This window comes from Trachinotus anak, unplaced genomic scaffold (genome assembly GCF_046630095.1).
Source record: "Trachinotus anak isolate AG129_WGS33_773 ecotype Australia unplaced genomic scaffold, CSIRO_AGI_Tana_v1 ptg000004l, whole genome shotgun sequence".
NCBI lineage: Eukaryota > Metazoa > Chordata > Actinopteri > Carangiformes > Carangidae > Trachinotus > Trachinotus anak.
In genome coordinates this window covers 4,466,830-4,494,301 of record NW_027273855.1, presented here as the reverse complement: position 1 = coordinate 4,494,301, position 27,472 = coordinate 4,466,830, and the positions used below count along the sequence as shown (strand labels likewise).

The following is a 27,472-nucleotide window of genomic DNA, read 5'->3' as shown; positions in this document are numbered from 1 at the left end:
AATAAGACAAATTAAAGCTCATACTGGCCTGATCCATTAATTATTTATTAATGATTGTTAACAAGCATTATTCTGCAATTACTGACAACTCATAATGGGAAGAAGTTACAGCGTTCTGGGTATTGTTAGGACTGAATGAACTGAAGAGGCCGACAACGCGACTTTAAAAAGATGACACAGGAAGAAATGATGTACGTAAGTACAGGCTGAGGAGGAATGAGGACTAAAAATAGACCGAATAAAGTAGTAAATAGACACCTAACGACAGTAAATTAAGACTGAAGGTGGGAGGAGGGATTAATAAGGTAGATGGAATGAAAGGTAAGAGGAGGGAAAAGGAGTGAGTCAGACAGGAAGACATTAAAGAAAGGGTTAATTTTAGTTTATTTTGTAAACAGAGCAAGAGGGAGGGGCTAAGGGTTTGTTTATCTGGAAATATTCAAGTTGAAAACAGAATCGTATATTTTTACCTTTAGGATTTTTTTTTTTCTTAGAAATAAAGATGACCTCATCTTTGGCTTTAATCCCATGTTGCAGCTTTAAAAGAATGTACTGGCAAAAGACTAGGAGATGGTGTAATGAAGGGAAAGAGGGAGTGCTGAAGAGATGAGGAGTGAGGAGGGCCCACTTACTGTGGCTGCATAGATTTGGCAGAGATGGAGCTCAAGTTGAGATTTCTGTGATAAATTTAGTGGCTTTCGGTGTAAACATGTCATTTTTCTCCAGACGATGTCTTGAGCTCAGACAGGACGAGGCTCCATTAATCCAGGGAAGATAAAAGAAGCCATGTGGTGTTATTCATCCTCACAAGCACAGAAATGACTGAGTGAATTCTTTGAGTCTTTTAATGTGACACTCTGACATTTTGAATTGTCGTCTGTTTTTCTCTACAAAGCCGTTTTGTGGAGGGAGGACTCCATGTATCACCACTGCAGTCAACAACAACTACCTGTGGCAATTTTCAATATTCATTATTGCAAGCGAGGATAATATATAGGTCCAATATTCACCGTCCTTTAAGCTCCGTTTTTCTTTCCATCTACTCCTGAGGGAAATATCTGCTGGGCAGGTCGCGTACACTTGGTTTATCAGCTGCCTGCTTCTGAGGGCAATGAGATTGAATCAAAAACAGGAAAGGTGGGCTGTAAAAGCAAAAATAATGAGCTGAGAGACGCTGTCTTTATTATACAGAGTCATCCAACACAAAAAAAAATATTGATTAGAGCAGCTTTAAACAGCTGCTGAAGGATTTGCTCGCATGATGTTCACACTGTAACTGTATCCACCAGGTAAAGGGGATCAGGATTTCAACACCACAGCTTCTCTTTTAATCTCCTTCATGCTTTTCAGAGCCATTAACTCACAATAACTCGTTTATTCAGTTTAATCCTCAATAAAAAAAAAAAACCTCGACTCCCTGCGCTGAGCAGCACTTTTTACATGAGTACTTTAAATGCTGTTAACATCAGTTGGTGTTGATATCACTGCACAGATGAAGAACGTCCTTTCCAGTCTACATGACCGCAGACACTGCAGCTCCACTCAACAACCTGGGATCCTGCCAACACACACACACACACACACACACACACAAAGCCTTGAAGGTGGTTAGACTTAAGTGCTCAGGGCTTTGTCCACTGTCAGCAGCTGAGTTATTGGGGGAGTTCTTCAGTGCTTATTAGATTTGGGGTGGTGTATCAGTCTTAGCTGGATTGCACTGGTTTTACTTCAATTACCACTTTGTTGTTCATAATCAGCTGTGTCCTTTACTGTTGTTTTTGTTTGTTTTGTTTTTTTACCAAGTTCTGAGTGTATGTTTGTAGGATGGGGTCTGTTTAATAATCAACTCCATTAATACTTCTCCTGTCTTCTTTCTCTCTCCTTCTCTATTCCCATCATCATCATCATCATCATCATCATCATCATCATCATCATCATCATCATCATCATCATCATCATCATCATCATCATGTGTATCCACAGCTGAGCGCGTCGGGTCTTCTGGGGAACACCGAGCTGAGTGTCGGGGCAGCTATGGCTTGTTTTCTAGCACAGGAAGGGGCTGACATCAACTACGCCAACCACAAGGGCAAAAGTCCTCTGGACCTCGTGGCAGACAGCACGATGCTGCAGCTCATTAAGAGCTTCTCCGAGAAGCACAGGTAGGTGTCTGCAGTAAAGGGGCTGAAATTCACAATGTATATTTTGTCAGAGTAGATTTTAAAGGTTTACATTGCTCTGCCTGTTTGAAACTGTTTGTTCCTTTTCACATGCAAATGAACAGAAATCAGCTACAAGAAAAAGTGTTGGTTGGAGTGTGGTCGCACTTGGTTTTGTGCGTTGTTACAGCTGTGTGTTGTCTGTCAGGTTGCAGCGTCTGCAGGCCATCACATGTGGACAGGGCCTGAGCAGTGCCAGCCTGCGGCGGGTCCACACTACGCCCAACACCATGACCAACCTGGTTCTTCCCACACCGCCGGGGCCCAGCGAATGCCTCATCTGCTCCGAGCTGGCTCTGCTGGTTCTCTTCTGCCCCTGCCAGCACAGCGTGGCCTGTGAAGGTGTGTGGAGACTGGAGCTAGTAGAAGGCTCTGTGATGGGGGGTGGCTGGTGGGGTCACAGATGACACTTACTGAACAATGATAATAAAAGGGAAGAAAAGAGAAGAAAATAAAAGAGATAGAAAATAAGAAAAAAAAACAGATTTTCATTGTGCTGAAAAAAAAACAAATATAAGATAAAACTTTATTGTCCATTAGATTTGCATAAGTTACTGAGATGAGCACATACATTGTTTTCTAAGGTCTCATATTTTTAAATAATGTGGATGAAGTCTTCACAAGTGCTTTTTCGTCCCTCTGTGCTTCTTGTGTGTCTTTGCTGACCTGATCTCTGTCTGCACAGAGTGCGCCCATCGAATGAAGAAATGCATCAAATGCCAAGTTACAATCACCAAGAAAATTAGACAAGGTAAGACTAAGAAAATGTATCTGCATGTACTGTCTAAATGTTTTACTGTGCCCATCGTACTAGTTTTAAATTTAGCATTCAGTGTTGCATTCGGTGTGCATTCATTTTTTTCTAACATGTGGCTGTCTCAGAAAGGACTTTGCACTCATCACTTGTCCTGAGCAGGCATCAGTGAGACACAGCTCTGGAAGGCAGATTAAAGCCTCTCTCTGTTGAAAACAAGCCACTAATGAAATTCACAGACATTTAGAGTAGTGCTGTAGTTGCTGTTGTCTGCAGCCATCTTTGATCCAGTAGCACAGTGACACAGCAGGACAGAGTCTTCAACAAGGCTGCATGGCTTGCATGAATTTCACTTCTGTTAATGTCACAAAGCAATAACCTGCAGTTATTGACTAAGTCTGTACATTCAGTTCCTCATTGACATTTTCATTCCCACCCCCCCACACACAGACCAAACAGAGGTGGATTGCAGTCCTGGCAATGAGAACTCAGAGCAGCACAACCTGCTGGAGCAGTTGCAGTCCCGCTACCGCCAGATGGAGGAGCGAATCACCTGCCCCATCTGCATCGACAACCACATCAAGCTGGTCTTCCAGTGCGGACACGCCTCCTGCATGGACTGCAGCGCTGCGCTCAAGACCTGCCCCATCTGCCGGCAGACCATCCGCGAGCGGATCCAGCTGTTCGTCTGAGCTTCTCTGTCCTCTCAGCTCTTAACGACCTAAGGATGATGTCGGAGGGGGTTGGAGAGAAGTGAGGGTGGGGACGGGAGGGGGGGGGCAGCTGTTACTTTTGAAGACCCAGTGATCTGTCACACCCTCCTGCTCATTTCTACCACACGTAATCAAATATACTCACTCAGCCCATGTTGCTTTACTATAAGACGCTGTGTTACATCGCTGAGAGTCCACTGTTTGTTACACTTTGAGTAGTTTCCCTCTCGATTATGTCGACTTTATTTTTGGCATCAGAGCTGATGTTTTGCTGCGCTCAGTGAGAAGCAGACGCGGCGAAGTAGTGAGGTGATGCTGCCACTTTGAATTCTCTGATTGGTAAACTGAGAGAAAAATGCCCCTCCCTCCCCCACCCCACTCCTGTAATCTGTCCTATCTTTGCTGCTTTAAGTGGATGTCTGTTACCCATCATCCTCTCTGGCTGTCTGGCCTCTTCTGTTTACAAGGCTGCACAGAATCAGTCCCCGTGTTCTCGCCCCTTGGCCTGTCCTGTGAATTATGTTTGCTCTCATTTGTATCAATCTCTTTATAATCAGTGTTAGTCTCTGCGAAGGGAGTTGGTATAACTAAAGGCTCTCTTTATAGTCCCCAACCACTCGCCTGTATGCAAGGGGAAATACACACTATATATGCATGAGTATATGCATATTGTAAAGCTGAAAATGACTGTGTCGTCATGGGTGATTTGTCGTTGTTGTTGTTTTATTTCTCTCTGGTTACATTTGTGGTTTTTAATGTACCGATAAGTACAGATTTTTATTTATGTGTGAAAGGTGGTATTAGTAATGTCCTTTTTTCAGTTGGTGTTTGCTTGGCAAAAATGTTTTTGTTTCTACTGAAATTCACCCCAAGCCTATGTCCTCTACTCAGGGTATCAAATTATTGAAAGCACTTGTGATATCCATAAAAGGTGAAAGCCCCTCCCTCTCCACCCCACACACCCACCGTCATAGAGCAACAGTATCACAGAACATTTTAGTGGAGGGTCACTGAAAGAAAAGATCATTAATAACTAATTGCAAAGCTGTGGATAGTGACTCCAAATTACAGAAAAAAACGCATACTTTACTTTGTTAACCCTGTATATTTTTTTTCTCATTAGTGAAATGAATGTTTGCAGAGGAGTTTCTGCAACAATTTTTTTTTTTTTTTTACACAGAAAAAAAAAAGCAAAAAATGTTTTTGAAAAGTCTGCTCAGCTGTATTTCTGTGTTTAATTTTGGACAGAATGCATCTCTGCGGTGTAGAGACCCCAGTGAGCACCAGGGTCACAGTTTAAAGGCGGATACTGGTGTTTTGTTATTTAGCCACCAAATGTATCGTGAGGTATAGAATCAGAAGGGCAAAAAAACATGACATTTTTGTGTTGCGTCTCTAGTTCCTCGTCTACCTTCCTAGTCAAGCCTGTCCAGAAGAACCCCCCCCCCCCCCCCTTTCTCCTCTGGAGTTCTGGATTGTACATCATCTTCATCCTTTCTAATGTTTTGGTATGTTTTCTTGAAGGGCTTATGCATATGAGAAAAAAAAAATCGTATCTATTTTAATCTTTATTTAATTTTTCTTTTTTACAATAAACTTCCAGAGGCAGGAGTTTTTTTTTGTCCTCATTAGATCCCAGATTTTGGGAGAGCCAATGTTAAAGATGTACATTTGAATGTCGGGGAAAAAAAATGTATCCTGTCTCACTCTGCCTTTTTTATGTGTAAAGAGAAAATGATGTAAGAGAAGGAGCTGGAGAGACTGAGGTTACGCGTTTACCACGAGGTTTACTTTGAGGAAAGAACTTTTACATCAGTGCCAAATCGCATGAGGATGTGCATGGGCATGCACACCCGAATTTATCTAGACGCACTATGCTAAACCCCTCCAAGCTCAAGGGAGGGTTCAATTATTCCAGCAGTGTGAAGTAAACTAAAAGCAAACTTTAAACATTAATGTTTTGTTTAGTTCAAAATCAGAAGTATTATCTCAGCACGCTCCGTTAAAGTGCTGGCATTAGCAGTTGAGCTAACGTTAGCTGTTGTGCTTCGAACCTCCTCATGGTCTCAGCGACAAGTGACACTACACTCACTGTCAAAATACTATCAGTCCCATATTGTTTGGAGCTTTTTACAAGTATATATATTTATATTTTGTGAGCCATTATCAATCAAGCAACAAGTTTCTTATAGAAATTTCACCATTTTACGGATTGTCCATTGGTGTTTAAGTTGATGGATTTACAGGCAAAGGCAATAATATTTTAGAAAAAAGGGGAGGATGTTTGAGGTCTTTATTTCTCCCCCTTGAGGTTGCTGCGAGGGCGGGAAACAATTTATGTATAAAAATACTATTAAAGCAGCAAATGTTACTATTGGTGTTTGTACAGTTCTGCTCTTGGAGTTCTGATGTTGGCCTTACTGTCCATTCCTCCTCTGTTGATGTTTTTTCAGTTGTATTCTGTACAAAAATATTTTGCAATAAATATGGAACTGTTTTCTAAGGACTTGAGTTTTGTTTTGATTTATTCTTTCCAGGATGTTATGAAGTCATTTTGAAATTATCTCATAAACGTGGGGCTGCTGCAGACAAGTTAATGAAATAAAAGAATTATTAACCCATCTTGTCCCCATCCCACTTCATCAGTCAGCCCAGTTCAACTGTGCTAACCCCCTCGAAAGCAAGTCATCATATGATACAGCACCTCATATTGTCCACGACCTTACAATTTTATTCGTCCAAACAGTTTTATGGTGTTTAACTTAAATAAGACGCTGTTTCATTGGACTTTAGACTATCAGCATTTTATGTGGGAGGCTGACATGTCTGTTACACACTGACATTCATGTTTTTAATTGTAGCTACACTTTAGCATCGCAGGTTAAAGAGTCATTTTGTGGTAATATGTTTTTTATCTATTTGTCAAGCAATGTCAAAGTATTTTCAACCGAGAAATGTTGTTTGAGTTTGATTTTATTGAACAGAAGGAGGGGTATTGGAAAAAAATATCATAGATGTAATGTGAGCTAACTCAGTAATCCCAACAGGAAATAGCAAACGTTTGTTGAATTGCTTTTTAATTCAAGTGCTCATTTCTAAGAGGACTCAATTTAAAGAGTGAACTGGCCTGAGGAAGCTAATTACATAAAGCGCTGTCTTATTTGCTAGAGCACACCTCTAGCTGGTTAGCTTTTCCTGGTGGTTGATGTTGCCACATTTGAGTAAAGATTTGGGATTTTTTAATTTCGCATAGTCTTGTATTGCCTCTGTTGTAAACTGATATTTTTCCCCTCAGTGATGACAGCTGAATATTTAAGGCAGATAATTACAGTGAAGAAATGGCTTCATGGTTAAGATGATGTCTTTCAAACCACTATTTTTAACATTATTAACAGTGTTGAGTTTTGATCCTTTAACCCTTTTCTTGCTCTCCTCCCTCGCTGTCAACGCCAATATTGAGACATGTTGAAGGGTATTTCTCTTCCATGTTCTGTCCTTCTCCACAATCTCTTTTTGTCAGATTTCTGACCACTTCACAGCACTGTGAAAAACGCAGTAAAGCTTGCACAAACTGTCATGTCCAGTCAACTTTATTTTGAGAGCATGCTGAAACGCAGTTCGAGATGACCAAAGTGCTGGACAAAGGACATTAAAACAAATATAATTATGTAAAACAAATGTATAAAATAAGTAAAACACAAAAAAGCATAATAAATATAATGCATACAGAAACATATAAGCATAATTACAAAAGCAAGAAAACAACAGGGAGCAAATACGTAATTATGAACATGACAATGGCCTAAAAGTTTAGTGAGCCAAAGAGGCCGATGAATAAAAATGTCTTTAGCCAAGATTAAAAAGATTGATGAAGCACAACTAATATCTGAGGGCAGCTATATATTGATCTAATTCATTATTATACTGATGTCACAAAATTAATGTGGTGATTGTTTACTGGTGTCAAACTTTACAACGCTGCACCTTTAAGTTTTCATAAAATAAAAAAAATTAGTAAAAGTTACCCTCATTCCAATTTTTTAATTGATACATGTTCATGATGAAAATGAGACTTATAATACATTTGAACACTTCTTGACCTGTTTCACATTCACACCCTCAACTTGAGTTGGGGTTAGTTCAGGGAAACAGCAGGCGAGCAGGTTGTGTTTTCTGTAACCCGTTTAGACTGGCTGCTATCTGCGCAGCGCCTCCTGTGAAATGCTGCTGTGTGCCACTTCTTAGTCCTAATTGTCTTACGGCTCAGATGGCTTTGGCATATGACTCAGCACTTTAGCAGTGACGTCCTCTCTGAGGACAGGGTGACAGCTTTGAACACTGGGAACAGCAACAAAACCACAACACTCTGACACATATTTCCCGTTTTTCTTTGACATTCACGAAGCTAAAAAGAAAGTAATGTAAAAGTAACCTGTATGCATTCAATGTAACATTGTGCTAACATACAGTTAAGTATGTGGAATTCAGTCAGTACATTGTTTGGTGAACAACTCAACTGTAAAAGCCAAATTATTTCTATATTCAAAATATCTACTTGGATCTACATTAAGAGAGACTGAAACAGTGACATGACGTCTTTTAATGACTAATGTACTGACCTATAAATATCTGCTAATTTCCTCTTTACATGGAAAAATATATGCACAAATTCTGAGAGTTACATGGTGTGATTTAATGGTGATAATCAGTCAATGCCAATACCTGGTCTGTACTCTTCAGCCTTATGTAATGTTTTCATTTTCACTATTGAATATGACGTGAAATTAAACATGAATTTTGACCTCACAATCATACACTAGTCCTGTTGGTGAAATACATTGTTGTCCCACATCCAGCCATCAAGGTGGGGTCTTTCAAAGACATAGTGGGAGAAATGCTTAAAAGGGACACTTCAAAAATGAAATAACATTTGCATATAGTGAATTATTTCAAATGAGTTTGGAATAAAATTCTGTGTAATGAGCTCTGTTTAGTTTGCTATGTTTGACCCATTGTTATTAATATTCGAATGCTTTATACTTTTGACAAAATGAAATTTAATAAACATGTTCTCATAGTTTACACCCTAATACTCATCCAATATGTATTAGGTATATGAATTATATGGAAAGCGAAACTATTCCAACTTATAGAAATTTATATAAATTATTTATGTATTCATTGAAAATGTGTGTCAATATTCTACTGCTCTACTGTTTTCTACTGTCTCCATTTGTCTCTGGGATGTGATTCAGTGAGTTGTGTATTTTGACTGTAATGAAGGACAGATGGGTGTCATAACTCACCGATATGCAATCAAATACAGAAGCACCACAAACAGCTGAGTCAGCTCCTCTCTGTGACACAGTCTAAAAAAAGGGGAAAACCTTCAAGCTTTGCAGAAGCAGCTTGAAGGTCAGATGTCCTTGTTATTTTGTCCACCCTGTGTATGCCAGACTCTCAGAGGCTTGCGTGGACAGGGCGGGGTGAGAGCGCCATCTAGTGACACATGGGACATAAAATAAACTTCCTGTCACAAACAGCCCTGGAGCTCGTCCCTTTAATGAGCATGCCACTTTTTTTTAATGACATAAGTGCGTCTCTGCTGGGTGAATGTCAGTTCGTGTTGTTACTTGCCTCACTCACTTTTCTCCACAGCACACGCACGTTCAGGAGCTGGTCCGTGCGGTTCGCTGCGGTGGACCGTGTGCGGAGCCTTTACCCGGCGCGTCGGTGCCCGGTCACCACCTCCAGGGGGCGGACCTGCTCACAGACCCGCTGCCTGAGCCCTGTGAGCTGAGGCCGGCTCCTGTCATGGACCCAGCGGCTCATTCTCTCCCTGTACCGCGGTGCCAGCATCTGCTGCATCAACACTGTGTCAAATACTTGTTCCCCCAGCTCCTTCATATCAGTGCACATGTTTTTGTTTTGTTTTGTTTTTTTTACAGGAGATGCAGAAAGGTTTGAATGGAAAAATAATCCACATTTTCAACCAGTATGTTTAGATGAAGTTGGAGGTCACACTGAATGTCACAGGGATCCATTGGTTTCTGGTTCACCAAAGAAGAGAGGGCGTCTCTGCGTGATGTTGAATGTTGGGAGATATTACAATATGAGCTGCTGTATTTGTGGCTTTACTAGACAAGTTATTTCCCTGCTGGTGATTGTCACTTGCCCCTGTTTTCTTTCTGAAAAAAGAAAAGATGATAAGGAGAAATCTTTTAGTTCAGTGGTTTTATGAATCTCACCCAGACGCATGCCCAGTTTTGCCAAGTCGCTTTTTTAACAGGTTTTAGTACCATTGGCTCCAAACCTGCTCATTATTGTTATCAGCTCTCTTTACTCTGGCTCTGAGCCTGAATATTTTAACCATTCATTCTCCACTAAAGAAAGTAAAGTAAAGAAACCAACCCTTGACCCACAACTTCACGCCAATTACAGACCTGTTGTTCCCCAGCTTTTGTCTGAATCACATCCAAACAGAGGCAGATTCTGGCAGGTGGTTGGTGTTAGAGCTTATTGCTGCTTTACTGTAGAACTGACTGTAACATGTCGAATGGCAAACTGAAGCTGTGGGTCTGTGGTTTTATTTTGAAATGGTTTCTCAACATCTGCAGCAGGAAGCTCTCTGTTTTATACACTTATATGCTGCACACCCCGGGGATCCATCCTTTGGCCGGATCCTTCTTTTCTACATTATTCATGCTCTGTGTAACCATTGGCTCAACACACTAAGAAAACACAAGCTCCCTCACACAGACAATACACAGTTGTTCCTCTCTCTCAACTACAATGGTCTCTGCAGATCTATTCAGGGTGACAGTCTCTATTATTTTAGGAGGTGGGTGGCCCAAAACATTTTTAGATTATTGACCCTGCATTGTTTGTATGGTTACTATGAATAACCAGGTTAAAGAGAGTCTGAGTGGGATGACCTTGTGGCCGACCATGAGCTGCAGGGTCCTCAGTTTGATTTAGGCTGTGGACCTTTGCTGCCTCTCTCTACTCTGCGTGGAGATTCATTCTTGACCTCAGCAACACAAAAGTGATCGTTTGCTTGGTCGAAAGCAGTGCCTGCTCAATGAACCTCGAGTTAGGAATAATTTATCACAAGTGGTGTGTTTGCACATTTTACAGCAAGTCAATGTCACAAATAACCGCAAGGAGATGGACAGACTAAGAATATCTTTTCCACCAGCGTGGTTTCTGATTTTTAGTTTGGACATGAGTAAATTAAAAACCAAATTAAAGACACTGATTGCACTGTTTTTCAAACACAAATATATCCTGACTTGGTTGTGCTAACAGGATTTATGAGCGTGATGCAGTTCAGATAATCGGATTCATTTCTTTAAATAATAGCTCCCATATCTCCAAGTGTTGCCTCACTCTGATTAATACATGTAAATGTGCTGAACTGTCACAGATCTGAAGCCAGGTCCATGATCCCCGGAAAATCAGCTGTGTGCTCCAAGGTGTGGCACCCTGAGTCAACCCACATATGCAAGTGAGTTAGTGACATAATGTTTGGTCATTTATCACAATGACAACATACCATCTAATCAGCCTTTGCTCCTCTTTGTCCCCTGAGCTTCACACACCAGCCAGGTTTAGATGTTTCGGTCGAAAACACCATCGGATGCTGGGAGTTTTCTGTAGCTTATAGTTTATTGAATTCACTCTGGTGCTGCAGGAAGAAACCAGCAATTCAAGATGAGGTGGCTTTGTTTACACTGTCACTACACACCTGTTGTTCCATCAACAAGTTGCGCTGCATCTGTGGCTTTTCATTGCGCGTACAAACACTAGATCACCAGCAGTTGAACAGTTGCTGAGGATTTGCTGATGCGGTTGGTGTCATGAAACTGGGTTGTTTGGGTGGAGGGAGATGCCGTTGTGGCTATTGTTTTGTGAATGCAGCGACCGAGTGTTCCCCACGGATCACCTTACTTGTCTGAAATGTCTGACACAACAGAGCAATTGTTGATTGTAGGAGACGGAAGTTCTTTAATTTCTGAGCAGGATTTTTAAAGTCAGAGCTGCAGCATCAGATTATTGCAGTCAGTTAAATAAGAAGGAAGGAGGAGAAGGATGAACAAAGGAAGGATGATATGACATCATCCACACCTCTAGCTCACAATCAGCAGCTTCAAGCAAAATACTGCGTCCTTTTTAATTCTTCTGACACTCTTTTTAATGTGTTTTATTGTCTTTTCCATTAATTAATCAGATAAAGATTTATTTGAATGATAAATCTATTGGGTTGATATCTTGAACCTATGCTCATGATTCATCAGATGCTGTTAATGAGGGCAGGTTCAGAGGTTATTGAATACAATATTTTCACCAGCTCTGTCTTTGTAAATTCTGTTGTTCATCATGCAACTCAAAGCCATTTGCCAAGTAGGTCCCAGTTTTTATTTTTTTATTTTTCTAATATGAACATACACAAACACACACATGCACGCCCTACTGATGTCATCAGGGTTAAACCAGACAGGCTGCATTACAAACTGGAGGCGTAACGTTTAACTGATATGGATATTTTCTACAGGCTTTGATGAAAAATACTATTGCATTGCATTATGGGAAATGTGAGATCCAGGGTTTTTGGAGCTTGACCCACAAAAGGGACTAAAGGTTGGGACATACCATCTTGACTGCTTTATTCTAATTTGACCATTTTTATTTTAATCTGTGTCTGAGTCACCAAAGTGTTAGTCCACTCACAACTACAGTGTAACTATAACACTGGCAGATTCAGACAACAGTTGGCCTAATTTTTTCACCTCAAACATGGACGTAAATCTGTGATGTCACATGAATAACACATGAATAACACATGAAACGATCAATTCTCTGATACACACTGAGCTCTTAGCTTTGCTCATGTGGACAAAGGGTGGAAGACAATTCAGAAATGTTCCTGGAAAAAAGTCCCTGCTGAAAGTGAGTAATATTTATGGCCTGAGCATTAGAAGTCACAGTTAATTCTTTGTCACTGATGGTTAATGATTAATTACGCTCAGGTTTATTGTACTTTGTTCTGCGTTGCAATAATCCAATCAGGGTGACACAAGTAATAGGGATACTCCATGTGCAATAGATATGAACACTACAGGAGCCTGTGTACATGATGAATTTGAAACGTTGAGCCTGTTTACATCAGGAGATGAGATGTAAAGTAAGCACTTTGTTTTTCTCCATCCCCCTTTTCTCTCCAGCCTCCCAGGCTCACTGCAGGCACCTGGTTGCCATGATGGGATTCCCACTGATGCAATATCAGCCAAGCTCAGCTCCGCTCTCTGGGTACCTGAGCGTGGTCTTATTTTTGTCTGATGTGTTTTTGCTCACCAGTAGTTCATGTTTATACGCCACCATAACTACGTTAAAGTGCACATCACAACTTCATTCCACTTTATATGCGCCTGTGTGACAGTAAGTCACACGAACAGCCATGTTTTGATGTATAGCCTTCTTTTAACTCCCTACAGACCAACCCCACCTTTGTATTCCTGCTTAACACTTCAATAGCCCGCCCATGCCACAACTCGCAAGCCCCCCCTCCTCCATCCTGCCCTCATTGTAGTCAACCTGCTGTTGAGGCCTCTGTCACTGCGGATTTATTAAGAAGGTGGTCATTACATTTCCTATAGGATAATACAGCCCATATGTAGAGAGACGCGCCACAGCAGATGGGTAAATTGGATGGGAAGCAGGATAATTACTGCCTGATGACACCCGGATCACATGCGTCGCCCTTTCTTTGGAGATTACTTCACTTCGACAAAAATATACGATGGGGATTTAACGTCCAATCTGTCAGACAGTTTGAAAACCATAAATAATATCAGATAACGTCTCATCAGGGTTTCCTTTGCAAGGCTATTTAATTCATCTAAAAATCTATATTTTAAACTGTGATATTTTTTCATACAATTTCCAGAGCTTAAAATAAAGGTCAATATTGTTTACTTTGATCAGAGTTGCTGCTTGTCATCTCAGTTGGTGTGTGGTCTTAGTGATGTCTGCTGCTGAAGCCAGTTTTGCATCTTGGTTTGATTTAAACAAAAGAGGTCAGGAAGAGACCTGAGCACGACATAGAGCAGCCCTGTCTCCTGCAGCCGTTACTGCATCCGCTCAGTGAATGCAAAGTTATTTGCGTAGGAAAATACACGTGAGGTCTTTTGGAGAAGGGGAGTTGGAGTTGAGCCAGGAGGATTCAGTTTAGAGGAAAAGGTGATGTATACTGATACCATTTATAGATAGATAGATAAATACTTTATTGAACCCTTGGGGGGAATTCAAATAGTATAGTCCAGTAATTAAATTATGAACCTCTCTGTCCTGCAGCACAATGAGACAAGACTTTGGCTGCTGCTGTAGCTGCTTCTCTGGCCTGCAAGGATGTTGTGGAGAGGGTGGTTGGTATTGTCCAAGATGGCCTGAAACTTGCATCTCAGCAGTCCTGAGTGAGTCCAGAGTCCTGCCAAGAACAGACCCAGCCTTTTTTTTATTTATATACTGTGATGTAGAAAAAAAAGAAAGATATGTATTGTATTGCGTATTAGTGTGACTTCATCCAGCCTCGTGGCTAAAGGTTTCACTTTTACCATTTGAATAAATACAGCCCATGATACACATGTGACTAACAGGGTGAGAGTTACTGGGGAGACAGGTTCAGACAGATGAAAATACAAAATATGGCTCATGTGTTCTGCTGCGTAGCAGCAGCTCTGCTGGCAGACACACACACACACACACACAGACTCTCCCACTCATAGAGACTGACTGATTTGCCTCTGATGCAAATATCAACTGAAGACATGCTGCAGTGATGACGCAGCTGAAAAAAAAAGTTGCTTCAGGCAAAAGAGAGAGATTTGACTTTCAGTACCAGTGAGGAAATTTTCTGCTGAACACCTGCTGTTGTTATTCCATGTTCAGGTTTTAACCAGTATTTACTGAATTATCTCAAATTCATACAAAATATGTGATAGTGATGTTAGGTGACTTGTACACTTACTGAGTTATGGGTATTAAAATAGTAATGTTTGGATCATCTTCACATAATTTTTAGACCTCTGGCTGCTGTGTGACCATCAGTGACCATTAAAGTGGTAAACCTTTAATTCCTAATTTATTATCACTGGTGCCACACAGTCAATTCTTATACTTCCCTGAGATCGTGTGTGGTGTATGTGCAAAAAATAGATGTTGCTTTTATTGTTGGTCCAAAGTTTTCTGCCCAGAGTTGATTTGATCCCTGTGCATCAAGTTTACTGTGGCACTAAAAACCAGGGGGAAACATACTGTAGCACTGTCCTGAAAGCAATAAAAGATCTTTTCACAGTTACAAAGCTGTAGTGTTTGTTGCTTAACACATGCCGTGATCCCATTGAAATAAATGACAGGGCTGTGTTTTTTTTTTCATGCAGTGAGCATAGTGCCATCCTCCCATGATGATACCATCTGCACAAGTTACAATACAGTGTTCATCATAAACAGACCAGACCTCTGTTTGTCCAGTTTAATATCACTAAATGAATCATTTCTTGACAATGTGTGACAGAATTCAGTTCACCTCTTCCCCCCAAAAATGTTCCCTCCCTTAATCATTTGGACCGGACTGTAGAAGTGCTCCAGCTGTGAATCACTTTGACATCGTCTATGGGATAAATGAATGTGACTTTTACTTGTGGAACTGAGGGGTGCCTGGAATAGCTTCTCTCTTAGTGGAGCTTTGTCCTACAGTTTTTGAAACTTTAGAAAACATACAATCCAACAATCACGCTGAGTTTATGTAGCCATTTGTTAGGTGATCTGAGGAAAAACGCAGAAGTGTGCGTCATCCCTGTTAGTTCGATTCGTTGCATCTCTACGACGATACGCTTCACACTGTGCCTTCAAGTGCTGCATTCACAGCAGGAATAAACAGGTTTGCCTCTATGCATGGTTTGACATCACTTGGTGCAAACTGGTTTGTTTTGAGGATAAACTGGTCTTTGAGGAAATACTGTAGCAACTGTGTAACAGCTTCTTAAAGCTTTTATTTTTACATTAATGAACAGGACATACCATGTAATTAAAGCAGTAGCTGAACTGCTTCCAGTCCTTGTACTCAGCTAGCTAAGCTAACCTGTTCTGTGTACCAGCCACACAGAGATGAATATGATATCGGTCTCCTGACACAAGACAAGATAACAAACAAGGGTATTTCCCTAAATGTTGAACCGTTCCTTCAAAGTGTGTGGCCTGTCCGAGCACTGGAAGCAAGATACGAAACCTACTGATACAGAGAGGCACTGTGAGGCAAGTAGGCCCACTGCAGTTGTTACACACCTTCCCTATAAATAATAATGCATCAGGTTATGTCAATAGATTCAGATCACTTTGTGAATAAAGAAATCTTCCATGATTGTAATAATAGTGGGAATCTGTTGGGAGAAGCTCATACAAATGTGTATACACCCCTTCCTTTGAAGTGTGTGTGTATATGTTGGCGTTGTCTCTGTCTGCGGTCCCCCCCACATGAATAGAGTCGGGCCTTGTGCAGTCGACAGCTGTCTCCTTTGAACCCCCAAAGACAAAAAGCCTTAAATCCAGCGACCTCCCTCTTTCATGTGTTCATCTGATACCACTCTTCCTCACCTTACTGTCACTCAATTCAGCTCCGCGGCCCGAGGCTGCAGCTTGTTACCGCACTGTGTTCAACCCCCGGGATCCATGGATTCATTTTCTCCCCCTGAATGTTTACAGGAGGGAGAGAGAGAGAAAAAAAACCTTCACAAAGAACAAAGTGCAGCTGCATGGAAATGAGTTGTGTTGTATCTGAACGCTTCTTCGCTATTGATGTTAAAGCGTCTGATTTTAGATTAAAACTTTACTCCTTTGGTGTAAAAAGAGACAAGACATCAAAATCAAATTTAACCCAAACTAAAGAACATGAATATTTTTCACAGACAACTAAGGAAAAACATTATTTCACGTGATTTCCAAATGATTACACTGTGGGAATATAAGACATATATTTATATCACTCTTTTTCCAAGACAATTGTGAATCCTTGTTTTGGTTTTAAAACAGAATTGCAGTTAATTGATTAAAAAATGGTGAATGTCATAATTTCTTTGGCAGAACAATAAGAGTACAATCATTTAGGTTAATAAAACACAACATCACAGGCTGGTAATGAGATACAGAGAGGATGTTACTGTTTCTGAACACACAATATTCTTATGTTTAAAAATCTCTTAAAACTGTAGTAGATTTGGCACCAAAAACCCCAGGTTGAATGTGTGTGATTAATCTCAAATAAGGCCTGATCCTTCATGATCATATATTGTTTTGGAGCTGCTTTATGGAGGGAACTTAAAAAACTGAAATATTTTGTCGTATTACTTTTCTTTCTTTTAATTTCATGTTCACATGTGGCATTTTCCAGATTCAAGGTGTTTAAATCAAATGACCACAGACTAATTAAAAGGGCTTTTTCTAACTTTTCTCTGCCACCAAATGTGGTTTCTTTGTGGGAGCAGGTGGTGGTGATTGGTACTTGACAAGAGCTTTGACCATCGTTGTGTTTAGCACATAAAATGTTATAATACGGCCTCTGAGCAGCGCTACGTCTTCAGGGCAGACTGGAGGCCACAGTGAGTCGCTATCGGAAAGTGACAAGATGGGCTGGAGCTCGCTGGTTAGCGTGCTAATTTCAGTAGAAGAAAAGATTTGATTGAGACAAGAGTTAATATTGATGTTGCTTTCCACCGCTGGACGCAGCTCTTGGTGCGTAAAGGAATGAAGTCTGATGCTGAACTTGCAACGTTTCATCTAGACTGATAAGTGAATAGCTTTTAATGCTCACTAGAAACCCTGGGGCAACATTGTTTTTCAAGAACAGGGGTAGAGCAACAGGGCTTGACAGCTGACCTGCTGCTGAGACACAAAATTCACCAGAAAAAAGTTAAAATATCTTGAGAAACATCTTAAAATATGTGTCTTGTATAGTGAACAAAATGAAAAGGGAAGCTTGGAGCCACACATACAAAACTATTTTCTAGTTATTCTCAGCACCCAACCAATAAAAAAGCCTTCCCCTTTGTTTCTGACTTTATTTGCCAGATGTTTGATATTTTTCTTTTTCCATTTAAGAGCATGTTCTTGAAAATGTCAAGAGTTCTGTTTATTTAGATCAAGCACTTTTTTTTTCCAGAGACATGTTCTGATAATGTCCTCTGCCAAGGAGAAGCAACTGGCAGCAATTGCTTATAGGAAAAGCTTTTATTTTGGCTCAGGACACAAAGTTACACTTAAACAAATCTTCTCCTCACTATGCCTCCCATACACCTCATGCCCTCTGAGGTTAACGTGCGATAGATGAAAGCTAAAAATAGGATGTTCGGAAGAAGAATGGGGAGTCTTGGTGGTGTGTGTGATAACCCAGACGGTCTCCGTGTGTCTGACTGCTTCCCATTCACTAAGGGCAATTATAAAATCCTCAGGGCAGGATCTGCTTGTCTGTGCGTGTGTGTGTGTGTGTACCAGCATGCTGTTGAGTGTGTGTTTTGCCTGTGCATAAGGAGGCTAAGGCCCAACACTGTACCAGGCAAAGGTTTCCACCGAACCGTTCTTGCATAACTCAGTGAGTGATAACACCGGTGCATTCCTCTCAACACACATCACAGCTGCCAGCATCCTTGCCTTGGTTTTTCCCAGCTCACGGTTAAATACAGTCAGTCTCTCATCCCTGGATGAGCTGCAGAGTATAAGTTTCCCATTCTGAGCCGGACAAGCGGAGATAGGAGCTAAGGCGATGTGTTTGAAGATTCTCCCTCTGCTTGCTTTGCTTTGTCTTGAGGAGACGGAGAGGTTGGGTGACCTGCCGGGGCAGAGGTCACGTTCATCAAGAGGTAGGTCAGCTGGGGTTAAAGCTGAAGGTGTTCTCACATTTATTGAGTGTCTATACCCTTCAACCTGATGGGAGACAGACTGGAAATATATTGCTGGGAGGCTTGCCTCATGGGAAATGTAGAAAGGGGCAAAGTCTGCTCATATTTTCTTCTTATAATGCTGGTAAGACGCGTTGTTTGAGGTATGAAGAATAGATGAAGGAAGGTCATGTGGATGCATTTGTAAATTCAAGCTGTTCTCATGCAGCATGGGATATGTTTTGTGCTCTTTTGCCTGCAGTCTACTGTGCAGCTAGCTTCCAAAATGTTGATGTCACAGCCTCTTTGACACCAGGGATTAGACACTAAAAACACACTGCTACATACAGCACACTGACTCTAAAACAACAGCATCACACCGGGTCTGTGTATACACTCTTCCTGCACCCTCAACACTTCCTCCCACCCATCCCTGCTCGATGAACAGCTGGTCTCCATGGCTCCTGCTCTCCTATGGGCTCTCATGGGGCTGTGTTGCACCTAGCTGCTTCTTTCTGATTGGCTGGGCGGACCAGATGAACCTAAGAGCCTAGCGTCTGGAGACTGCAGTGTTGACAGAGCGGCACCCACATCCAAAGGGTGTGTTTGGAGGGTTGTAAAACCCTGGCTGAGCTTTGAGAAAGCTGGTGTGCTGCATGTGTTAATGTGTAGCTGTCCTACAGTGGTGGGCCTGTGTTACAGAGAGGCTTAGGTAATGTTTAGGCTTGTGGACTTTGATACTCATTTCTTCCTCATTCATACAAAAGAACGAAATCTGCCGATCATTTACTCGCGTGCTGATCCGTATGAATCGAGGACAGATTCAAAGTCATTGTGGTCAAAGCTGACGTGGTGTGTGTGGAGTGCGATGCCTGTACTTAGTTTCCAGCTTCACCCTCACTTCTGTTTAGCCCAATATCCTGCCTGTAGTTGGCAGGATAATGGCTATAATCTATACTTTACATTGCATGTGATTTTCCGCTTAAGTGGAACGTACTACAGATGATTAGCTCAATATACAAGCACTGTAATAATTTGAGTTAATGCAGAAGTGGTGCACATTTTACGCCCTGTACTCTATAGAGCAGGTGTATTCCTGTGAATCTTCAAGTTATTTTTTTGTGCATTTGTAAGCCTTTATTTATAGGTCAGTGTAGAGAGTGACAGAAGTGAGACAGAGAGTAGGGGAATGACTCAGAGCTGCTCTGAGCATCTGCACCAACGTGGTTAGCGCCCAAACCGTCTGGCTGTCGGTTCTGTGAATTCCTGTTAGACCCTGAGCTCCCGGTGTTCATCAGATATATGGTGACATAACTACACGGACAAATCTAATCGCTGCAGACGTAAATCAGTTCCCTCTAAAATATCCACTTAACGACCTTTTTCATCATTTACAATTGGAGGAACATGAGCATGAGGAACAAAAACTACAGATGTAACCGAAGTCATTATCAGTAACACTTTCTTTTTAGAATAACTTGTTCAAGAAATCATTGCTTCCCTCCTCTGTTTCTCATCGCAGGTCAGACGAGGCACAGACTGACCCTGATAAGCTTTAATAATGAACACAATCAGAGTCTCATGCTTTTAAGATCTCTTCTGATATTCTCCTCCCTTAAAATCATTGTGAGTGGGAAGGTTGAATATGCTGGTATCTCCCTGTCCACCTCGCTCATTAGGTCAGATGTATATTTTGGCTGTGGCTATCAGCATTACCAAGAACAGTAAATTTCTCTGGGCTATAAATCGCACTTAATTGCAACCTCTTTACAATGCTCAGCGATAATTTACTGCCAACAGACAGTGATGAGAAGCAAAGCTTGCATGATGGTTTTATAGGCTGAAATCATGCAGAAACACCACAGCAAGACAGTGGATTGTAGCCTATATGCACCGAAAAACACCGTCAGGTCTCTTACAGGTTTCTACTGCCAGAGTAGATTTATATGAATCTGCCTGTGAGGAGCAATAAACCAGTGAATCCAGCAAGTTAAACAGTAAATATTTTCATCGGCATTCAGTCTGGTGCAGCAGCTGAGGCATCTCAGCAGGCTGACTGTTTTCTCAGAATGCAAATGTTGAGCTACATCTGACTGGTTCTGTGACTTCTGGTTGTTTTGGATGGTGCATGAAGTGAACAATCCTTTTCTCATGAAAGATGAGAGATGCTCCTTTGGGTCCATTCACCAGAAACATATTTGCCTCTTAATCTGTGCCTCTTTTGGTTATAATGTCTCTTTTTGATTACTTTAACACCAAGAGTAAATGAATGCATTTATTAAGAGTTGGCAAAGTGATTATCTTGACAAGTTTGACAGCTTCTACCTGCCTTTACACTGTATTTAATTTTCTGTACAGTTGCATTAGACGTGTGGCAAAAGCTGCGAAAACAGGTGTTTTTTTGTTTTTTTTAGTGACAGGTCACTGGGAGATCTGTACTGACATGGTGATTGTTTTCAGTTAAGCAAATGATGCAGGAAGGGGAGAGTTCTGGGAAATGTGGTCATATGGTAATAACACTATGGTACTGCTGTTTATTTTACAATGATATATTGATTTTTAAAAAGCAGCTCTTGCACATTTAATGTTTAAGATTTAATTTCAGTGACTTATTTCCAATTTTAAAGCATCTGATAAAGTCAGTAATTTTGTTTTTGTCGCGGCCCTCGCCCTGACACACAGAGGAAGTGGAGAGGTGCAGTACAGGTGAGGGCGTTGGGTGGTAGAGGGCTGTGTTTCTTGGTAACTGGTCCCAGTGGGACGCTGCCTGACTCTGTCTTCACCTGAACCCCTGCATCCCCAGAGAGCCTCCACATCATAAACATGTCTTGCATCATTAGCAGGACCTGCTGTTATCCTGCAGCCAGACCCCATGATACACTCTGTGGGAGAGATCAGTCATTACCCAGCACACAGTGAATGTACTGCACATGTTGTGGCTTTATATCGAACAGTAGAAACAGACAGGAAAATGTAGCTTTACACAGAAGGTAGAAACATTATAAAGTGATAAAACAATAAGATATTTAATTACACACACTTCCATCATTTAACTCATTAAACAGAATTTATATGGCATTTTTTTTATCAGTGAATGGAGGACCGAGATTATGATATTATGATATACAGATGATGATATACATATATTTATTATATGATTGTACTTTATGGTGTTTGAAGAGATTTTAACACTGAAAAAAAGACAAAAAATGTCTGAGACAAAAACGTTCATTCTTAAAATATATTTGATATCACAACAGAATATAACCGGTCAGCATCTTCAATCCAAAAATAGTTGAATGAATCTTTAAAACCAACATATTGTGGCCTTTTGTTTGTCCAAATGTGTCCCACTGAGGAATTTACTTTACTTAAGTTTCATAGATAATATAATAGTCAACACTATATATAATGTATGAAGATCACAGTTCTCGCATGCATTACATGTACTGTATAGAGCTCATACATTTATTGATGTTAAAAGTAATGAAATCCATCTTAACCCTGAATTGGCTCACCTTAGTTCTTCTAAGCCTGTACTGTCTTAGCACCCTTTAAAAAGAGGTGATGTCTAATTTGGCCCCTTGTCTCCACTTTCAGTGACCATTTTAACCTAATAGGGACTGAATGCTCTTAGAGGCCTAAAGAAACAAGATAATTCAGTGATTCACAGGAATAAAATAACTTCATTGCATACAGAGTAAGTATGTTATTCTCTGCTTTATCCCTTAAATCATCTCACGACCCTTTAGATTTATCTTGTGACTCCTAATGGAAGTCCCAGTCCCCAGGTTGGGAACCACTGCTCCGCATATGTGAGGAGACTTAAACAGAGATGAGAAGTCATACTGACAATGAGTCACAATGAACCAGCACAAATCTTTCTGACAGATAAAAAAAAAAAGTTTCTGAAAAATGTTGTCATTATTCTTGGTGTTTGGGACCTTAATACAAACTGTATTACTGTGAGTGTTAGTGGTTAAGTCTAATGTGACCCATAATGTATATGAATATTAAGACTTATAAGATTTTGTCAACAATCTTTAACCTTTCGTACCTATAGTGTCTAATGATTAAAACATTGATTGAAATGAAGTCAGTTTTCACAATAAATGAAGCTACTGAGACACTCAGACTCAGGTGAGGTGTTCACATCACAGCTGCTACAGTTGTTTCTTTTAAAATCAGATTATCACAGCGGATGTGAAGTTTGTGTTTAATTTATAAGCCAAAGTCTAGCAAAGCTCTTTTTTTTGTTATCATGTTCTTCCCTTTGATACATGTACATGTTGCCCTTTTCCACCACAGGATCTTTTCCAGGAGCTTTTTTAGGAACTCAGGGACTTCACCTGTGTTTCAGAGAAGCAGGGTCTAAATTTAGTTCCTCTGCCATTGTTCCTGGCCTCCAAAAGCCTCTGAATCAGAGGTGGTACTTTTCGATGACCCAGGAACTGTCAGGGTGGAGTTTGCTGGTCAAACACAACCCTTGAAGCTGCTACAACAACAGCAGCATTCATTCAGACAGAAAGCCAGTGAATGGTGCCTCTCAGTAGTATCAGTAAGTTGAGAACATTTCTTGTGGTGATGTTTATTGATATTCAAAATGTATGTAGAGAACTTCCTGTCTCAGACTGACTCTTTCTTGCTTCATCATGAAGCATAAACAGCAACTCAAACCAAGCTTTGAGTGAAAATCAAAAGTGAAAGTAGTCACATGTTTTAATGGCTGATAACCACAGAGGCCAAACCAGACACCTTAGCCATGGTTCTTACAATCAAACTAGGATCTAACTTTTTCTAAACCTCCTCTGCCTCCTATACAAAGAAAAAAAAGAATCACAGGAACGACCTGGATGAGAAAGGAGTTGTTTGTGAATGTAAATGCAACTCTTAAACTCTATTACTAATTGTTTTCCTGGTCTTTCAGCGAATCTAATAATTGTTCATTCACACATGGCAACTGACTATTGACCCAAGTGATTATCAGCTGTATGTCCAGCTTCACAGGATGATGTTTCTCTGCCGGGAGGACTCAACAGGCTCGTGTAATGAGCACTCACTCGCTGTTAGTGCCATTCATACGTTTTCATGCGTGGTTGAATTCAGTATACACATAAACTAAAGCTTATAGCTCTTTCTCTGAAAATCATTGTCGTTCCCCGCGTGCTAATGCCTTAGTAAACACATTAGACAGCGAGCTAATTACATGAGACCGAATAGAGAGTCTTAGGGAAGAAACAGGCAGGTGTGTTTGGAGATGGTACACTGTCATAGCACCTCATAATGGCCTGAAATGAACACACACAAGCCATTTACAGATCGACAATGCCAAATTTGGCTGTGAGGCACGCAAGGCTGACATGCTGTTTAAAGTTGGGCACAATGAGTGATGACCTTGAGGTCAGCATTTACACTCATTTCCTAAACAAACTGCAACGTCTCGAACCGTGAATGACTGAAACTTGACCCTGCCAGCGGCTCTGCAGGTGTGTTTGACAGTGAGTTAGTGTGTATATGTGTGTGTGTGTGTGTATATATGTGTGTGTGACTGTTGGAGTGAATGTGTGCACAAGTAGGTTTAAGAAAGAAGGAAATCCATTCAGAGACATTGAACTTAACCAACAAAGACTTGCAGAACACAGCGACAATATTTCTTTGTCATTGCACCTCAATATGCCATCATACATTTCTCCACTGAACTTCATGGCTGTGTTTAAAATCATGAACTTAACAGAACATCAGTTTATTTTGCTCAGTTCTCTGCAGAAAACCATTACGACCTGCACACTGGACACAGATGGATCCACAATACAACATAAAAAGCAATGAATTAAAGAAAAAGGTTTCAACTACCATCACACACCACACAGGATCTGAAATAGTGCCATATAAATTTATTGACATCTGACACAATACAAAGAATTACATTTTTTAATGGAAGATTCCCTTTCCTATCCACCTAATGTTCCCAACCTGAAGTTAGTGATTATCATTGGGCAAAAAACTAATCATCGTTTTTTTGTGAATTTCTAGAATAACATTTGAGTCAGTGCTGCCTACATATTTAGATATTACATTATTTAGAGTGAAATAGTCCTCTGATCCATGTGCACCCTGTGCTATTATCAATCAGCGGATATGATGGTAGAGAGGGCGGTGATGTGTAACAAGGACTGTGACTGTGTCCTGTGTCCTGTCCTGAGTGTTTTGTCCACAGGACAAGAAGCAGAAGGAGATGCTGCAATGTCAAGATCTGTTTGAGACTTTGTTTCTTTGTAAGAACCATAGCCAAAGACTCTGGCTTAGCCTCTGTAGTTATCAGGCATGAAAACATGTTATAACTTTCACTTTTGATTTTCACTGAAAGCTTGGTTTGAGTTGCGATTTATGCTCATGATGAAATAAGAAAGAGTCATCACATTATTCTTGGTACTTTTCCAGTGCCACAAATAAAAACTAAAAAGGTGTCCAAATTTCTGGCATTTCTCTTCAGTTTTTTTTTAATCAACATATTGAAAATGGGATACAACATTTTTTGTTCTTTTACTGTGTGAGTAAGAGGCCCAAGGGAATTCATATAAACAAAACAAAAAAACAAAAAAACAACTTCAATTTCAGAAAATGAATCATTTTCCTTTAAAAATTATAAATGAATGTCATTCAACGGCAATGTTTAGTGCCATGATAAAAGCAGAGTAATATTTATACAGTGTTGTGCTGTAAAGAGAATGTGTTGGAAGTCGGGGGTGGATTAGTATTTGCCTTCGACACCAGCGTCCCCGATCACATCCTGTTGAGACTAGTCAGACTAGTTGTCAGTGCTGACATTCTTTCTCATATAGCAAAGTGACCTTGGCTCTGAACCTGCACATAACTCAATATTTAATTTACACTGGATTAACATTCAAATAATGTAATGTTGATAGTGAATGTGAGAGAAAAACATAAACCTAAACGCAACACATTTCCCTAAATACATATTTTGCAAAAGCTAATAGAAGCATATGACTGTATTTTTAACATTTGGGGATGTAAACATTACATTTATATATCTTCATTAACAAACATGGGCAGGTTCAGGTGGATTTTGATAAATTAATTTTACTGAATTTTAGTCCATTTATGTCTTTGCTTGTCCATGATGTCAGACTCATCACAGCAGCAGTTTGGCTCTAGACCAGCAGATGAGCCAAACAGGTGTGTTGTGGAATAAGATGCAATAATAATTGGTATGCTTCACTCTGCTTCTCTATGGTAACATGCCCTGTTGGAGATTATGGGATACGACCGCGCCATCCACACACACCATCCTGCACTAAATCCTGCGGGGCCAATTACCCGCTGCTGGTGGCAGGCGGCAAGTCAGAGCACGGCTGTGGCTGCCAGACCGCTGGTGTGCACGCTGCTCCCTTGGTGATTCCCTGGCTTTGTGAAAAGAAATGAGGCTTGAATCACCTCACGACCAGGCAAAGATAAAAAAGTTCAATATACAATTTTAAATATTGTAATGTAGAAGAAAAGAAAAAAAAACAACGCCTAAAATGTTTTCAATATTTTCTTTATTTACTATATACTAACATGGTGAGGAGGCTCTGCTGCTGTAGTGGAGCAGACAAGGAGTTAATTGGCGAGAGACTTTGTAAGAATCAGTGGCTGAGTGCTGATCAGTGTAATGAGGGCCTTTAAATATCACACCTGGGCTAAGTCCTCCAATTTCCTCTAAGACAATGTAAATCTCTGTAATTATCCCATAGTCACCTGAGCAGAAGGGCAGGCCAAGGAGACAGGTGGATAAAACAACAGAAAGGACTGAACAGACAGATGCTGCATATTGAGTGATAAAGCCTCTAATTTGGGGAAACCTAAAAGAATAGTAGCTATTGATGGCTTAACATTGTGTCTATGACTTTTCAGGGACCATGGAAAGATTGTTATTCATTATTCATCTCTGATGAATATGTTATAACACAGGGTATAGTTCAGGATCAGTTTCATGGGTTGTCTGGTTTATAGTACAAGGTGTCTATTTACTAAAGGACATGCAAAGTTAAGTATCAGCACACAGCCTCATCAGAATGGAATTACTTTTCTATTGCATTACACATTTACTGGTTTATTAATTATAATCCATTTGAATCCATCTGCAATCACACTGTATTCTGACTAACAGTTGTCATGCTGATTAAGTTTTTTCATGTAATATCTTTAGTGTGTACTATATGGATAAACAAAATATTACTACAGTGTACCAAGGAGGTGGAAATTGATTGCTCTGGGTCGTACCTGTCTAGCAGCAGCGCTGAGCAGCATTGCTCCACATCAATCTCTGTCTTGAGACACTTTTTCTGTTGTGGGTGTTGTGACTTGAACTTGTCTCGGTGTTTTGGTGCGCTCTGCACCATTCACCAGAACAAATTCCTTGTACGTGAAAACATACTTGGCAATAAACCTGATTCTGATTCTGATTCTGATTCTGGTCTCTGATGTCAGCTGCATTGTTCTGTGCTGTCATTTACAAGTGCAGGTAGGTGTAGGTATTTTCCACAACAAAGAATCCTCATGGAGGATGTGTAATTTGCTGCACAAATATGTAAAACAATTCAATTTTACAAGAATAGTTTGTCGTAAAATGGTCATTATTTTTTTCTCAGAGTTGTAGTCACAGCTTTAGCCATTAGCTGCTTGATCCACCATTTTCCTCTTACATCTTAACAACTGTTGAATCGATTGCTTTGACATTTTGCACAGACATTTACGGTCCCCAGAAGATGAATCCTAATAACTGCAGTAATCCTCCAACATTTCATCTAGGGCCACTATCATGTAAACATTTTTATTTGTCTTATGACCAAATACCTG

The 27,472-nt window shown here is 40.5% G+C and overlaps 2 protein-coding genes across 6 annotated transcripts in view; both read left to right on the top strand.

Annotated features, from left to right (window-relative positions):
* mib2 (MIB E3 ubiquitin protein ligase 2) overlaps positions 1 to 6,192 on the top strand; it is a 45,241-nt gene extending 39,049 nt beyond the window's left edge. The window contains exons 16-19 of one of the 3 annotated variants that reach the window (XM_071475360.1): positions 1,984 to 2,162; positions 2,368 to 2,561; positions 2,905 to 2,970; positions 3,424 to 6,192. In XM_071475360.1, coding sequence (XP_071331461.1) covers positions 1,984 to 2,162; positions 2,368 to 2,561; positions 2,905 to 2,970; positions 3,424 to 3,665 — 681 coding nt within the window. In that variant the 3' untranslated portion in view covers positions 3,666 to 6,192. The remainder of the gene's footprint in view (positions 1 to 1,983; positions 2,163 to 2,367; positions 2,562 to 2,904; positions 2,971 to 3,423) is intronic. The other 2 variants (XM_071475362.1, XM_071475361.1) reach the window with 2 other exon arrangements.
* Positions 6,193 to 18,378: 12,186 nt separating this feature from the next.
* Positions 18,379 to 27,472, top strand: part of ttll10 (tubulin tyrosine ligase-like family, member 10) — a 39,535-nt gene continuing 30,441 nt past the window's right edge. For 2 of the 3 annotated variants that reach the window (XM_071475358.1, XM_071475353.1), the window contains exon 1: positions 18,457 to 18,595. Coding sequence is in view for 1 of the 3 variants with exons in the window: in XM_071475350.1 (XP_071331451.1) it covers positions 18,499 to 18,595 (97 nt within the window). In the remaining 2 variants the exon portion in view is untranslated. Of the gene's footprint in view, positions 18,596 to 27,472 lie in introns of all 3 variants that reach the window. The other variant, XM_071475350.1, reaches the window with a different exon arrangement.